At 35.3% G+C, this 16944-nt stretch overlaps 1 protein-coding gene across 1 annotated transcript in view; it reads right to left on the bottom strand.

The window, feature by feature from the left end:
• Oma1 (OMA1 zinc metallopeptidase) overlaps positions 1 to 16944 on the bottom strand; it is a 59300-nt gene that overhangs the window by 26156 nt on the left and 16200 nt on the right. Inside the window, exons 6-7 of the mRNA XM_090333739.1 lie at positions 15537 to 15665; positions 12652 to 12726 (exon numbers count right to left, since the gene is read on the bottom strand). Of these exons, the coding sequence (XP_090189865.1) occupies positions 12652 to 12726; positions 15537 to 15665 (204 nt within the window). The remainder of the gene's footprint in view (positions 1 to 12651; positions 12727 to 15536; positions 15666 to 16944) is intronic.

Raw genomic sequence — 16944 nt, 5'->3', positions numbered from 1 at the left:
TAAACTTGTCATTTAAAATATGATGTAAAAATCAACATTAATAAATTCTTTTTAAAAAATCAACGTTAAGGGGCTGGGAGTTTGGCCGAGTGACAGGGTGCTTGCCTAGCATGCACAAAGACCCAGGTTCGATTCCTTAGTATCACATACACAGAAAAAAAAAAGCTAGAAATGGTGCTGTGGCTCAAGTGGTAGTAGCACTAGCCTTGAGAAATCCCAAGGACAGTGCTCAGGCCTGGAGCTCAAGCCTAGGACTGGCAAAAAAAAAAAAATCAACATTAATAAATTCTTTCATTTAAAAAAAAGAGACAAAGAAGGGATACAGTGATAAAGAGATAAATTCATTAAGAGGATATAATAATTGTCAACGTGTTTGCATCCAACATCAGGCCCCCTAAATACATAAAGAAAACATTAAAGGACCTAAAGGGAGCAATAATGGAATACAGCAATAGAAGGGCACTTCAATACTCACACTTTCAACAATGAGCAGATCTTCCAGACAGAAGATTAATAAGAAAACACTGAGCTAGAGCAACAACACCTTAGACCAAATGGAACTAATAAACATCCACAGCAACAAAACAGACATTCTCCAGGATATGTGATGCAGTCACCAGGCTAGATCAAATGTTAGAACACAAAACAAATCTCAGTAAACATAAGAACACTACAATTGTATCAAGCATTTTTTTCTAACCAGATCAATGTAAGTCTGGATCAGTAATAGAAAGTCTCCCGTTAAGGAGATAAATTCTACCAAAGTCTTAAAGTACTAAAGCCAATTTTTCGCAAATATCTCCAAAGCAAAATACATCAAAGAGAAGGGAATGTTTCCAAATACCTTTCATAAGGCAAACATTATTCTGATAATAAAAACTGATGCTGTTAAAAGAAAATTAACATTTAAAATATAATGTAAAAATCAATGTTAATAAATTCTTTAATAAAAAAAAGAAAAGAAAATTAAGACAGGCATCAGCAGCTGATGCCTGTAAATCCTAGCTGCTCAGAAGGCTGAGATCTAAGGAGGCTGACATCTCAGGATCACAGGGCTATAAAGCCAGCCTGGGCAGGAAAGTATATAGGACTCATCTCTCATTAACCACCAAAAAGCTGAAAATGGAACCATGGCTTGAGTAGTAGAGTGCAAGCCTTGAGTAAAAAGAAAACAACAAAAACAAATAACACCACTTCAGGGACAGCACCGAACCCCTAAGTTCATGCCTCAAGTCTGGCACAAAAAGAAAGAAAAAAATATATGGAGCGTGATTTCAGTGGTAGTGACAATCCATCAAGTATAAATCCCTAATTTCAAACTCTAGTACCACTGGAAACCAGTAAACAAATAAAAAAGAAAAAGACCACAGACAGGGAAGTGGAAACATCACATTGTCATTTATTTAATTTTATAGTGTTTTACCCAACTTCTCTACATCCTTTGATTGCCAACATGTCAGCTTTTATCAATTAATACAATAAATTAAGTTTTAAACAAATGTTCATATATGTTTCTTACATCAAGCTTTATCACAAGAAAATACTAAGAAATAAAATCACAGAAATTAGAAAGTAAATACTCATTTATATGGGTCATAAAATTAGGTTCTAAGTAAGACGGGGTATGTTTAAACAAGATGACTAAACAAGGTGATTCCTTCATTTGCTGTTTTACCTACTTAAATGACTAAGCCAAGAACTTAAGACAGAAACTCAAACAAAACACAAAGACAGTTCACTGTGATGAAGGCTCAGAATACTTCCTGGGAAAAAAAGAGTAGAAGGTAGGGAAGTGGGACTTGGCTCAAGTGTATGGTGGTAGCCTTGAGCTGAAGAGCTCAAGGACAGCGCCCAGGCCAAGTTCAAGTCCCACGACCAACAACAACAGAAAAAAAGAGTAGAAGGTCTTGCTATTAACTAGGTACATTATTAGATGAATGGATTTACTTCAGTGGCCTCTGACTTCTTACCAGTTAAAGGAGAAAATACATTAAATATACATTAAATCAGCTCCCATTTCCTTTCTGCTCCCAAAGCATATGATTCTACAATACACTATGTTACATCAAGCTTAGAATTTGAGTTTTTTTCTTACTTCTTATTTCAGTGGTGAAAGGAGATTCTGTTTGTTACCTAATTTTCTCACTAGATGGTGCTACTGGCACAATTATATCTGTTTACTTGAAGAGACCAGCAGTGTTTCCCAGAAGGGGAAAACTCTGGCATCTGGCATCTGGACAATTCCTCCCTGTCAAGGCATTCCAAGCCACCTTAGAGTATTTTTCAATCCTAGTTCCTGCCCATAAAACAAAGTAATCTGTCCACAATTGCTGCCACAATAAAAAAACAATTACATATACTATTTTCCCATGAGGCTACCCCAGTTTAGAATCACTAAAAGAAAATTAAGCTTTCCTTTCACATATAAATAACAAATTCTCAAAAAATAAATGTCTTAATTGCTCATAAAATTAATTTAAAAATTAATAAAAAAAATAAAAGGCCATTTTTGGAATGACTGTAAAATATCAAAGATTCCTTACAGTGACAAATGAATATGCACAGCCACCAAAATACTGAACCAAATATTTTCTTTTTTTTATATTTTTATTGCAATTAATAAAAGGGTTACATGATATTTGCCAGATAGAAGGTACATTAATTCACATACATTGATACCCTTTCACATGTCTTGGTACCCATTACCCTCCTCCCACCCCCACCTCTCATCTTGTTTTCCCCCCTTCCCTATCAAATTTCAAATAACCAAATATAAATATATCCAAAATATCAGATAACAAAGTGAGATACTGTAACCCAAGGGACAGCAAAGGAGATGAGAGATAACATAGTACATTAAGGACAACAGTCATTCATTATATGGCTTTTGTTTCAATATCCTAGAGGTCCTTTCAATTAGCTTCATACTATATGGCCTTATGCATCAAGGTTTTGCTCTATTGCAGATCTCTGCTAGTAGAGCCCAAGGTTTCTACTGCTTATGACAAATGAGGGAAACCACTGAGCCTAAGTGCCTTTGAGTCTGGCTTACTTCACTTACTATGATTTTTTCTAAGTCTTTCCATTTCCTAACAAATGGGTCGATGTCGTTTTTTCTGACAGCAGCATAGAATTCCATTGTGTACAAATACCACAACTTGTTGATCCACTCATCAACTGAGGGACATCTAGGTTGGTTCCATATCTTTGCTATGGTGAATAATGCTGCAATGAACATTGTTGTGCTAGTGGATTTAGTATGCCCTAGATTCTGGATGGTTGGGTAAATGCCAAGTAGTGGAATTGCTGGGTCATAGGGGAGTTCTATGTTTAGTCTTTTGAGGCACTGCCATACTGCTTTCCATAGTGGTTGAATGAGTTTGCACTCCCACCAACAGTGTAGTAGTGATCCCTCCTGGCCACATCCCCTCCAGCATTTGTTGTTATTAGATTTTTTGATCCTGGCCATTCTAACTGGAGTGAGGTGGAATCTTAGAGTTGTTTTGCTTTGCTTTTCTTTTATGACCAGAGATATTGAGCATTTTTTCATGGGTCTATAGGCCATTTTTGTTTCTTCTTCAGAGAAGTTTCTCTTTAAGTCTTTGGCCCATCTTTTAATGGGATGGTTGTTACTTTGGAGATTAGTTTTGGGGTGATTCAATTTTTTGAGCTGTTGATATAGTTTAGATATGAGGCCTTTGTCCGTTGTTTGGTTGGTGAAGATCTTCTCCCACTCTGTAGGCTTCCTAATTAATTTACTAGCTATGTCCTTTGCCACACAAAAGCTCCGCAGTTTAATGCAGTCCCACTTATCCAGCCTTTCTCTGATTTGTTGTGATTCTTGGTCCTTATTAAGAAAGTTTCGACCTGTGTCAAGGAGGCCTAGTATATCTCGTATTCCTTCTTGTAAAGTTTTCAGTGTGTCAGCTTTTACCTCCAGGTCTTTGATCCATTTGGAGTTAATTCTAGTGCAGGGTGACAAAGAAGGATCCAACTTTAGTTTTCTGCAGGTGCTTAACCAGTTCTGCCAGCACAACTTGTTGAAGAGGCTGTCTTTCTTCCATTCTATTTTTTTGGCTCCCTTGTCAAAGATTAGGTGGCCATAGGTCTGTGGTTTAATATCTGGGTCCTCAGTTCTATTGCATTGGTCTTCAGGCCTGTTCTTGTGCCAGTACCAAGCTGTTTTGATAATTATAGCCCTGTAATAGAGTCTAAAGTTTGGAATTGAAATTCCTTCAGCGCTGTTCTTTCTGCTAAGAAGTGTTTTTGCTATACGGGGTCTTTTATTATTCCATATGAAATTTTGAATTGCCTCTTCTATTTCTTTAAAGAATGCCATTGGGATATTGATGGGTATTGCGCTGAATTTGTAGATAGCCCTGAACCAAATATTTTCTTTGGTCAGGTGGTAACTAGATACATTATCCTACTAGTTATTACTAACTGTTTAACAATTCTCATGATTCTTATAATTAAGAGATCTTGAAGATGAAAAATTAAAAGAGTGATTTAAAAAATACAATCATAAGCCAGGCACAATAGCTCACACCTGTAATCCTAGCTACTCAGGAGGTTCAGATCTGAGAATCAAGGTTCAAAGCCAGCCTGGGCACTAAAGTCCGTGAGACTCATTTTTAATTAAACACCAGAAAACAGGAAGTGTCTCTGTGGCTCAAGGGGTAGGGTAGTAGCCTTGAGCTAAAAAGCTCAGAGAAAATATGCAGGCCTAGAGTTGAAGTCCCATGAAAGACCAAAAGAAAAAAAAAAAATATATATATATATATATATATTCTCATAAAATATACTAATTCACAGCAAACAGCAGAGCAGAAGAAGGAAGAACCTTAAGGAGGGTGAACAAGTCCTACTGGGTAACTTCATTTAGGAAATTTTCCATGATCTGTTTGTCCCTGGGCCATGGAAGCTCATAAATTCAGTGAAACAACACATGACAGGCCTGCCTCTCAGGATCCATTCTCACTGACCAAGCTCGTATGACTGAGACAAAATCAGAATTTCAACTTATTAATTTACAGAGATAACTTCAAAGTATACAGCACATTTTTTCTCTTTTAGGAATGTAATGATGAAAACCGTGCTTGAAAGAAGGTTGCCTAGGGAGGAGAGAATTAGGAAAAGTAGAATTAAGTTACATGACTTGAATATTAAGGCACAAGAAGTCTAGGGAATCTGATAGTAGTTACTCACTATTAGAGCACTATACTTAATCCATGAAGCCCTGAATTTAATCCCCCTGGAGACAGACAGACAGACAGACAGACAGACAGACAGACACACACACACACACACACACACACACACACACACCAATGTATTAATGTGCAAAAAAAAAAAAAAGATACAAGCTATAAAAAAGAATGAAGTCCAAGCTAGGTAAAATAATTATTTGAGGTAAATTCACATTTCTACGACTAGAAAAATGACTAAAATAGATAAAGCAATTTCCCTACAGTTATGGGGAAGATAAGAGATCAAAGATCTGTCTAGGGAGCCCAAATCTGAATCCCTATGCTAGAAAAGGTCTAAAATTTAAACTGCTAACATGAGCTCCCTGCCCATGTTTCCATTTTACTCTGTCACTGGTGCTCTGGAACTGTGTATTTTAGAAATACAGAATTTTGAGTTCCAGGATTAGATCACAGTTTTTCCTGCCCGTAAGCAGGTAAGTGGTATGCCAACCACTCAGCCCTTCCTCCATGAACCTATTTCTCTGAGAGGATATTCTTTTTCAGAACTGTACTTTACAGGTTACTTTCTCAATCCATTCCTTAAGCTGTTTTACTATCCATAGACCAAGTTATACCTCTTTGCTAAACTTTCCCAAAACCTGAATGTCTGTCTCCTCTGTGCCTTTTGTTAGAATTTTTATTGAATGTCTATGTCTCCTACTTTACGTCAGACTTTTATGAAGAGAATATGTATTATTACAGCCTAACATTTAGAGGAATACTTAAAATATATGTCCAATTGGTAAAAAAAAATCAATGTAACAAAAAGCAGAGTTTTTAAAATCTGCCTTCTGACTGAAGTAACCTATACACAAAAGAATATATCCATCAAGAAGTAAAGTGTTAGTCTTCCCAGAAAAGGCCTGAAGGTCAATATGCACTAAGTCTTTCCCAAAGAAAGTATCAAAGCTTACTAGATCTACTTCCTGTTTGCAGCAGGAAACAGAAAAAGAAGAGTAAATGGAATCTATAAATCTGTAAAGAGATGGGTGCAGGAGTCTAGGTACAAGATAGTACAGTTGGGTGAAAACTTACAAGTTGCCACTATATATGAACCAACAGATAAGTCATCCAGACAGAAAAAGTCCACAAGGAAATATCAGCATTAATCAGCACTATGGATCAAATGGAACTGGTAGACATTTATAGAATATTCCACCCCTCAGCTGCAGGATACCCATTCTTCTCAGGAACCCATGGAACTTTTTCAAAAACAGATTATATTTTAGGACATGAAGTAAATCTTAACAAATACAAGAAAAATGAAATAACTTTCTGTATTTTATCAGCCTACAATGATATAAAACTAGAAACCAACAAGAGAAATCAGAGAAAATATCTGAACATATGAAGATCAAACAATTCACTTTTGAATAAACAGTGGGCTGCTGAATAATGGAGGAAATCAAGAATCCCTGCAAGCAAATAAGAATAACAATACAATGTTACTGAAACTTTGGGATACAGCAATTGCATTAAAAGAGAGATATACAGCTTCAAAAAAAAGAGAAAACTACAAATAAGTAATATAACAATGCATCACAAGCTGTGTGAAAAACAAGAATAAACCAAACCTAATACCAGTAGACAGAAAGAAGTAATAAATATAAGGATAGAAAAAAATGCATATTTAAAGAAAACCATAAAGGAAAAATGAAACAGAACATTTTTACTTTGATAAACAAGATGAATAAACATTCAGCCAAAGGAAAGAGGGAGCAGAAATAACAGAAGTAGAGGGGAAAAAAAGGGAATTAATACCAAAGAAATCCAGAAGTTCAACAGGAAGTATTTTGAAATCCTATTGTCCAATAAACTGAAAAATCCAGAAGAAATGAGTAAGTTTCTAGTTTTGAGTCAAGAGAATATAAACCATCTAAACAAAATAATAACAATTAAATTGAAACAGTAAAAAAATGTCTCCCAACAAAGAAAAGCCCAGAATCAAATGGATTAATTGCTATACTTTACCAGCTATATAGAGAATTAATATCAATTGTCCTCAAATTATTACATAAAATAAAAAGGGAAGGAACAATATAAAACTCATTCTATGATGCCCTAATAACAAAACCTAATAAGATATATCAAAAAAAATAGTTTCCCTGAAGAACAGATATAAAAATTCTCAACAAAATATTCACACCTAATTCCATAACACATTAAAAGCACCGTATACTGTGAATAAGTTAGTTTCATTCTAGGAATGAAGGATGATGGCTCAACATATGTATCTCAAGTAACATAATAGAGTATATAAACAGAATCAAGAACAAAAATCACACAATTATCTCAATATGTGCAAAAAAAAGCCCTTTTCAAATTCAATATCCCTTTACAATAAAAGCCTGGAAGAAACTAAAAATATACTTCAACATAGGAAAGGCTATCTATGATAAACCTATAATCAACATTGAGGGAAGACTAAAACATTTTCTCTAAATGAGACAGAGTATCCACTCTCTCCACTCTTCTTCAATATAGTGGTTGGTTTCTTAGTTCCAATAAAGTAGCAGAAAGAAATAAAAGGAATACAAACAGCAGAGGTCAAACTATTCTTACTTGTAGATAATATCCCATTTCTTTACATTAAGAACTATAAATATGCCAACAGAACACTTTAGACTAGATGAACACTTTCAGAAAAGTAGCAGTACACAAAGTCAACATTAAAAAACAACTTTTCATAGCATTAGTAATAAGTGTTTGCTATCTGAATCTTGATTCATATAATATGCTCATTACTTCTAATGCTTATGAAAACCTTTTTTTAATTTATAAAAATTTTTATACCTTGAAAAAATACTATTTTTTCAAATTTAAATAAAAATGAAGGATATAAATTTTTTTTAAAAACTCATGATCATGAGTTTTAATTCTGCTTCTGCAGTAGGGTAACAGAAAGTTATTTAAGGTAGCTTTTTCTTACATCCCATTGGCCAAAAGCAAATCACATGGCCATTCATGGTAGAATAAAGCAAACATAATTCCACTGAAGGCACAGTAAGGGAAAGTTGATGAAGAGTATTAATAATACAGGATTCGTGCCACCACCTTATTTGATAGTTCCCTTAATCTCAAATTTAAGTGTGTATCACAATCACCAAGAAGGCTTGTTTCAACCCAGACCCTGAGCCTGGGCCTAAGTTTGTGACTCAGAAGTTGTGGTGGGAGCCCGGATTTTGCATTTCATGGGTGCAGGCAATGCTATGGGTGGAAAGATTCTGTGACTGGATGTGCATGAGGTGGGATTGTTCCAAGTCTAGGAAATTAACCTTGGTTATGTCTTAATTCTCAGTAATTTTTCATTAAATAAATATCGACTGTTAATTTCTTCACATATAGCACACATACAGAAGCCCCATCTTCTTCCTTGGTTCTTTAGTGAGGTTGACTAGATTATGATTAACACTGTTTTTCAGTTTCTCAACCCGATGTAGAAGCCTTACACAACTAATGACTCTAAAAATCAATGCTATGCTTGAATGTAAAAACACTGTCTGTTACTTCTAAACATGTATACTTTAGGCCAATAAATTGTTCTGTAAGCAACTTATCTCAGCCATAAAATGAATAGAATAAAAAGCAACTCTTATCTGGCAAATATCATGTAACCCTTTTATTAATTACAATAAAAAATATTTTAAAAAAATAAAAAATATGAGCCGGGAGTTTGGCCTAGTGGTTAAAGTGCTTGCCTAGCATGCATGAAGACCCAGGTTCGATTCCTTGGTACCACATACATAGAAAAAAAAAAAAGAAAGAAAAAGCAACTCTTCTATATACCAATAACAGAAATAAATCAGGAAAACAATCCCATTCACAATAACCTCAAAAAAATGAATACCTAGTATAAAACCTAACTAAGGAGGTGAAACTCTTCCACAATGAAAAAAAAAATGTAAAGAAGACATTAGAAGATGAACCCCTCCCCCACCATGGATTGTCAGAATTAATATTATGAAAATGGCTAAAAGACCAAAAGTAATCTATAGATTCAATGCAATCCACATCAAAATGCCATAGTCATTCTTCATAGAAACTTTTTAAAAATCAGTCCTAAAATTCAATCATAAAAGATCTTGAATAGCCAAAGCTATTCTGACAGCAATTCTAGAAATAACAAAATATATGACTTCATAGTATAACACAAAGCCTTTGTAACAAAACTGGCATAGTACTAGCACAAGAACAGACATATAGACAAATAGAATAAAAGATCCATAAATAAAACCACACAGCTACAGCTATCTGATATTTGTAAAATATGTCAAAATTATAGTTGAAAAAAGACCATCTCAACAAAACTAGATATCTATGTGTAAAAAATGAAATTAGATTCATATCTCTTAATTTTTATTTTAAAAAAATCAACTCAAAATAGGTCAAAGATTTTTTTGGATAACAGTAGGAACTTTGAAAATCCTAGAGGAGAACAGGAAAAATCCTTCAAAATGTAGACAGAGGTAATGCTTTTCTAAACAGAACAACAGTTTGCTCAGAAAACTAGAACAAGAATTGAAAAATGGAATTGTATCTAATTAAAGGCCTCTTACACAAGGAAAATAAATTTCATAATCACAAGGTTTCACAAGATGAGAGAGAATCTCTACCAATTATTTACCAGATAAAGAACTAATGTCCAGAATATATAGAGAGCTCCTATTAAACAACAAAAGAATAAATTATTCAATGAATGGGCAAGTGAATTGAACAGACTATTTCCAAATAAAAGACACAAACAGCTCAGAAATATACGAAAAAAAGTTTGACATTCCTAGTCATAAAATAAATGCAAATCAAAACATCATTGAGATCCCATCTCACATGCTTCAGAATGGCTATCATCAAGAAAACAAACAACAAACACTGGTACACATGGAGGAAATGGAATCCTTGAAAGGTAAATTAGAGCAGCCACTATGGAAATTGAGATGGAGTTAAAAAATAATTAAAGCTACAATAACTACAGTATTCTGTTAAAACACTCAAGGCCATACAGCCAAGGAAATGTAAGTCAACATACAATAGCGATACCTGTATACTCATATTCAAAGCAGCAATATCAGCAATAGTTAAACTATAAAAGCAGCCCACGTGCCCATCAGTTAATGAGTGGATAAAGAAAATGTGGTAGACAGACAGATGATAGAGAGAGAGATATATACAATGGAGTATGATTCTGTCATAAAGAATAATAAAATTATATCATATGCAGGTAAATGATTGGAACTAGAGATCCTGTTGTTAAACAAAAATAGCCAGACTGACAAGTCATGTTCTCTCTCATATATGGGATCTAGTCCTTAAATGTGAATGACAAGAATGTAGAAATAGTTCTGTTTGGATAGGTGCCAGCAGGAGAGTGAAATAAGAAGGTATGAAGGCCAGAAACATGGCCTAAGTATCCTATATGCACATATGAAAATAGAAGGAAACAGGGGCGCATATTGCATGCATATGGGAAAATCACTATGAAACCCCTTGTGCATCTTATATATACAAACTAAACAATACAAGTAAAAAGGTTTTTTTTAAACCAGAACACAGAATGCACCTAACATAAAAGGAATTGATGATAGACTGTAGTATATTAAAATTAGAAAATTCTTGCTACAGCCAATCTTTTGCACCGTTCTTGGGGAACTTCTAGTTTATTTACTCTAATAACTTCCTTAACTCTATGTAGTTAAAATTGGGGAACCTCTTAGTATATTTACTTTAATAACTCCCTTAACTCTACTTAGCTAAAATTCAAAGAACCACTTTTGCAAAAGAGTAGTATTTTGACTTAGAAAATTAAATTCATTAAACTCATGAGAGATTTTTAAAAATAGTTATATGTAATAATTAGTAACTATTTGGAAACTCAATAAAGGATCAAATAAAACTTGAGTTTAAGAGTAAATTGGCATTATTTACAATTCTTTTAAGTCCTAGCATTCAGTTATCACAAGTGGGTAAAATACACAAGTGTGAAGTGTCATCTTCACTAGAGAGGAAAGAAGCCAACTTAGTAAAAGCCCAGAGTTGCTTTCGGTGGTTTGAAAGAGAAAAAAAAAAACCTCATCTGCTACAACAAAAATAATATCAATGCCTGTTCTTCTACCACCTATACAAATAGCAACAACTCAGTTTGCTTAGCTAGGATCATAGTAACAATAATATCCATCTTTCTACAGGTGAAGGAGAACAATTACACATCTTTTGTGTATACAAACAAACAACTCCTTAAATGAAAGAAGCAAAAGGAAAGGAGCAAAACAACAACAAAAAGCTTTAGTTCTCCAAAAGGCACACATTATCAAACAGGGTTATTGGTGTGTGTGTGTGTGTGTGTGTGTGTGTGTGTGTGTGTGTGTGTGTGTGTGTGTGTGTGTGTGTGTGTGTGTGTTGGGGAGTGAGGGAGGTTTGTGCTGGTCCTGGGGTCTATCAGGTCCTGGGTACTATCCTTGAGCCTCTTTTTGCTTAAAGCTAGTGCTCTATCATTGAGCCACAACTCCACTTCCAGCATTTTAAGAGTAGCTTATTAGAGATAACAGACTCATGGACTTGACTGCCTGGGCTTGTTTCGAACTGCAATCCTTTGATCTAAGCCACTTGAGTAGCTAAGATTATGTTTTAAATCTTTAATTCATATATCTCTGGTCTGCATTCAAATAATTTTATATAAACAAAAATTATTTCTAATAGATTAAGAGCTGGGAACATGGCAAAAGTAGGAGAGTGCTCACCTTGGAAGCACAAACCCTGACTTTAAACCCTAGTACTGACAGCCCACCATACAAAAAAAAGATCTAAGATTTTATAAAACCTGATAATACTATGCTATAATTTCATATATTCTATGGAAAGTATAACCAAATCTCATATACAGAAGAGAGTTAGATGAAAAGTGTTATATATCCTTCCAGAATCCACACTGTTCTTATTTTATCATTCAATTAAAGTTGTATAAAGGGTACTATGGTTTGGACCCCAAGTGTCCACTATGATTAAAAGTTTCTATCCTACAATGGTTTTACTGAGAGGTAGAACTCTCTGAAGGTAGCACCTGTTGAGAAGACTTCAAGATATTGGGATTTACCCTGGAAAGATACTGGGAACTCTACCTGTTCTCTCTTTTCCCTCTGCTCTGGCTCCAATCTGACCAATTTTCCTCCCACAATGTGCCATCATCTTCCTTATACTCTCCCCAGAACTGAGCTAATGCAGGCAGAACTGTGAGCTAAACTAAACATTTCCTTTGATAGTAGCCTCCAGTATTTTGCTATGCCAACCTAAAGCTGATTGACACAAAGGGTTAGTGAGTCCAATTCTCATTCTCTGCCCATGCCAAACACTAGGACAATCCACATGCATCCCATACAACATGAAGGGCTTTCACTACGGATCACTTTACCTTTGCAGCGAGCTGAAGTCCAATTTTGTCAGCCTCAGACTCCAGAGTTCTGCTGTATGGTCTATCAAACATGAACTAAGAAGAAACGGTATAGAAAAAACTCTGTTAAGGTGATTCATTTCATGACTAAAGGAATAACAAAATGATTTTTTTAATTTCATAAAGAAACTAGGATAAAATTTTCTACAGTATGATTAACATTTAATAGACATTGAGATATAAGTGGGAATGTGGCCTTTATTACTACTACAGATTAATAATTTAAGAGCACAGAGAAGGTAGAAAAAGTTATGCTTACTTATTTTTAGGAAGTATGTAATATCATTACTTTATTTCTCATTTTAAGCTCACAACTAAATGCAGACCTCCCTAAGAAAGTTTACTGATGAAAGCTTTCATTATGGCCAAGGCATATTCTGGTTGTACAGTTTTAAATGAAAAAATATTTTTAAAAAATAGGTGTATAACATGCAGTAACACCTCTAGAGGATTTATTTCAGTAAGAAAATTAACCATATAGCAGAATGTTCCTTCTTTGATAAATTATCTTAATTTCTACTTCCTTTTCCAAGTATTGATTAGCCAAGAAAATGAAATTTTCTTTTGAAGTCAAATAAAAAAATACAAATAGACATTGTAACTTTAATTTTCCTAATTACTTGTATTTATGAGTATGTTTTCCAGTTAAATTCTAATTTTCAGTGAGTACTAAAACTTTTTAGGAGATGGATCAATATGCAGGACTTCTGAGGGAAAAAGCTATTAATTGGGGAAGCAGTTTTTCGACAGTAGCAACATATTTGTGATGGCTAGAAATAGCATAATCAATCCAATCCACAGGACGTGTAACTTTTTTCCTTCTCAAGCACATGTTTTAAGTTGACAAACTGAATTACATAATGTTTTCACTCTGAATGAGTAGTCTGCACCTGTTACAATGACTCTACTAACACAGAATTAAAACTACTGCTATAAATAAATGGTATGGCCAGGCACAATGGCTCATGCCTGAAATCCTAGCTGAGATCTGAGGATCAAAGTTCAAAGCCAGCTCGGGCACTGAAGCCCGTGAGACTCTTATCTCCAATTAACCACTAGAAAATGGAAGTGGGGCTGTAGTTCAAGAGGTAGTACAGTGGCCTTGCGCTCAAGAGCTCAGGGACAACACCCAAGCCCAAAGGTCAAGCCCCATGACCCACAAAAAAAAAAAAAAAAAAGCATTAAGCATTTACAGACAGATCAGGAAAATGACATTAATTCCTTTGTCCTCCAGCATATCAATGACAGAAACAAAGTTCAAATTATGAGGTCCTAAACAGAAGTACTATTTATTTCTTCTTCTTTATGAACCTTCACTGCATGTGAGATCAGATGATATGGCAACACTTAACAAATGACAGCTATTTTGTCTCAAAGGCAATTTGTCTCAAAGAATGCCGCATATTCAATGTGAACAGCACCCAGATGGCACTCTGATGGGTGCTCTAACAAATCATTAAATAAACAAATAACAGGCTGCTCCTAAATAACCAACCCTCTCCCAAGGCAAGAGGAAATATTTTCAGAAAAAGATGCAAAAGAAAATCATTAATCAGCTAACAAAGTAGTTGTGAAGACCTTCATTTGGTAGTGTTTTGAACAAAATGAGGGACTTAATAAGTACATAACTTCTAAGAACAAATGTCAACCAACACCTAGTAAGGCTGTTGCTTCCAATATTTCCAGAGAGTGTTCATTTAACTGGAAGCAGAAGTACACTGTAGTGAAACACCTTTAGTCAACCCGGCATTCATTAAGATTTGGAGGTTTCTTTTTTCCTCTTTTTTTTTTTCTAGTCCTGGGGCTTGAACTCGGGGCCTGAGCATTGTCCATGGGCTTTCTCAAGGGTAGTACGCTACCACTTGAGCCACAGTACCACTTCCAGCTTTTGCTGTGTATATGGTACCGAGGAATTGAACCCAGGGCTTCATGTGTGCTAAGCAAGCACCCTACCACTAGGCCATATTCCCAGCCCTGAAGGTTTCTTTTTAAAGTTCCCTATCAAAATGTAAATATCCAGGGCAGGGCCACTTGCTCAGTGCACATACCATAGCACTGAATGGAAGCTGGAAGGAAGGCTCAGAGACTAGGGTTTTTTTTTCTCTGTAAAGCTACAGTGCTGGGGGGTGGGGGTGGAGAATTACATTAACTCGAAGTTTCTAGGCCCTTCTAATCCATCCTTTATATATTATTTGAGGGATGTCCTATTCCTTAATTTAAATGCTCAGACACAAAAATATCCCTTAAAAATGAGAAAAGGTGACGCCAAAATTTAGTATCCATATTTTATAATACAAAAGACAAAAACATTAGTAGCTGGGCACAAGTGGCTCACATCTGTAATTCCAGCTACTAAAAAAGCTCAGATCTGAGGACCAAGTTTCAAAGCCAGCCTGGACAGGAAAGTCTGTGAGATTCTTATCTTTGGTAAACTACTGAGAAATAGTTAGAAATGGTGCTGTGGTTCAAGTGGTAGAGTGCTAGCCCTCAGAATAAAGATCAGTGACAGAGAAGACCCTGAGTTCAAGCCCCAGGACCAACAAAAAATAAAAACATTGGTGATGGGGCCAGGAGTTTTGCCTAGTGGTAGAGTGCTTGCCTAGCATGCATGAAGACCTGGGTTCAATTCCTCAGTACCATATATGTAGAAAAAAAGCCAGAAATGGTGCTGAGGCTCAAGTGGTAGAGCTCTAGCCTTGAGAAAGTTCAAGGACAGTGCTCAGGCCCTGAGCTCAAGCCCAGGACTGTCAAAAAAAAAACAAAATGTGGTATTTGTTGCTTTACCATAATACTAAAATGCCTTTGCCACAGGTAATTATTAATTCAGGTGATTATATCAGACTTACCTCCTGAAACTTAGACTGTATCCATTGGCCCAAAACTGCCAAGCTATCTCGTGGACAAATGGCCCAAATCATGGTGAGGAAAATCATACCCAGGAAATCCAATAAATGAACCAAACTAGCCTTTTCTGCCTAAAAATAATCAAAATAATGAAAATATTTGTAAGAAATAAAGTACATATTTACATTTTCCAGGCATCACGTGAATCATAAGATAATTAATTATATGTGTTCAACTAGCCTTTACCAACTAAGGTCCAAAACTTTCCTTCAGATTGGGAACAGTAAGCTCTCAGGAAGTTCTGGTTTTCTCTATATATGCCTTCATGCATTTAATTGATACTAGCATGCACTAAACATTTACTAAGCTATTTACTGTCAGAGATAAGTATAGCCATTCTATGAAGGAAGTACAATTGTCCCCACTTCATACATAAAGAAAGTAAGAAGGAATGAGATCTTTAAAGCTGCCTACCTTCCCACAGCTTTTACTCAAAGGATCAAAAGTCAAGCCCCGGAAGGGTTTTTGTTTTTCTCTATTATAGTCATTATATCTTTAAAAAAATATTTTCTTTGGGTTTTTAATAATTTTATTTGTGAATAACATGGGAGGGTTTCTTGCGGTAATGCATGCGTATACTGTAATTTGAATGAATTGCCCCCTCCCATTATATTCCCCTCCTTCTCCTTCTCCTCCTCCCTTTTACGGTGTTGGATGGGATTCATTGTGCTGTCTTCCCGAGTATGGATGTGTTTGTGGCATGTGTGTAAAATCCATTAATCCTCTTACCCCTAGGTCCCTCCCCCATGTATCCTTTCTTTTCCCTGTCCCCCTCCTCCTTTTCCCACCCACTGCCCATCTTTTAAGATTCATGGCCCATTATTACCATCATCACCACTATCACATCATTTTAGGTCTTTACGAGTACCAAATAAATATTATTATACTTACATATTGAGATAAAGATTACATACTACCTGACACAGAAAGTAGTTAAAATGGAAACAATTCAGACAAGGATTTAATAAAAGGAAGTAAGACTTACTTACATAAGACATACACTATGCCTTGAAAGCCATTTTTATCTACTATTGCACAACAGAATCGCTATGAGTCTTAAAATACTAGAAATAAACAAAAACCTGGGCTATTTGTAGAACAAAAGAAACAACATAAATGGCAGATTTAATCAAAGCTGATCTTCCCAAAAGAAAAAAAAACTGTGTTGATAATAAAGACCTCTGCCAAAGAGCTATTAATAACTATTTTGTATCAAGGCTGATAGTTGCATTTTGTATCTCACCTCATTTTGTTCTCACACTGACAAGAGACATCAAGGCTGCACTGACCTAAAAACAAAAGGACTGAAGGGCAGCAACATCCTTTCCCTGCTAAAACCAGAACCTGATT

This window comes from Megascapheus bottae, chromosome 6 (assembly GCF_031878675.1).
Source record: "Megascapheus bottae isolate mThoBot1 chromosome 6, mThoBot2.hap1, whole genome shotgun sequence".
NCBI lineage: Eukaryota > Metazoa > Chordata > Mammalia > Rodentia > Geomyidae > Megascapheus > Megascapheus bottae.
Note: the sequence above shows the minus strand (reverse complement) of the source record. Positions and strands in the feature narration are given on the sequence as shown.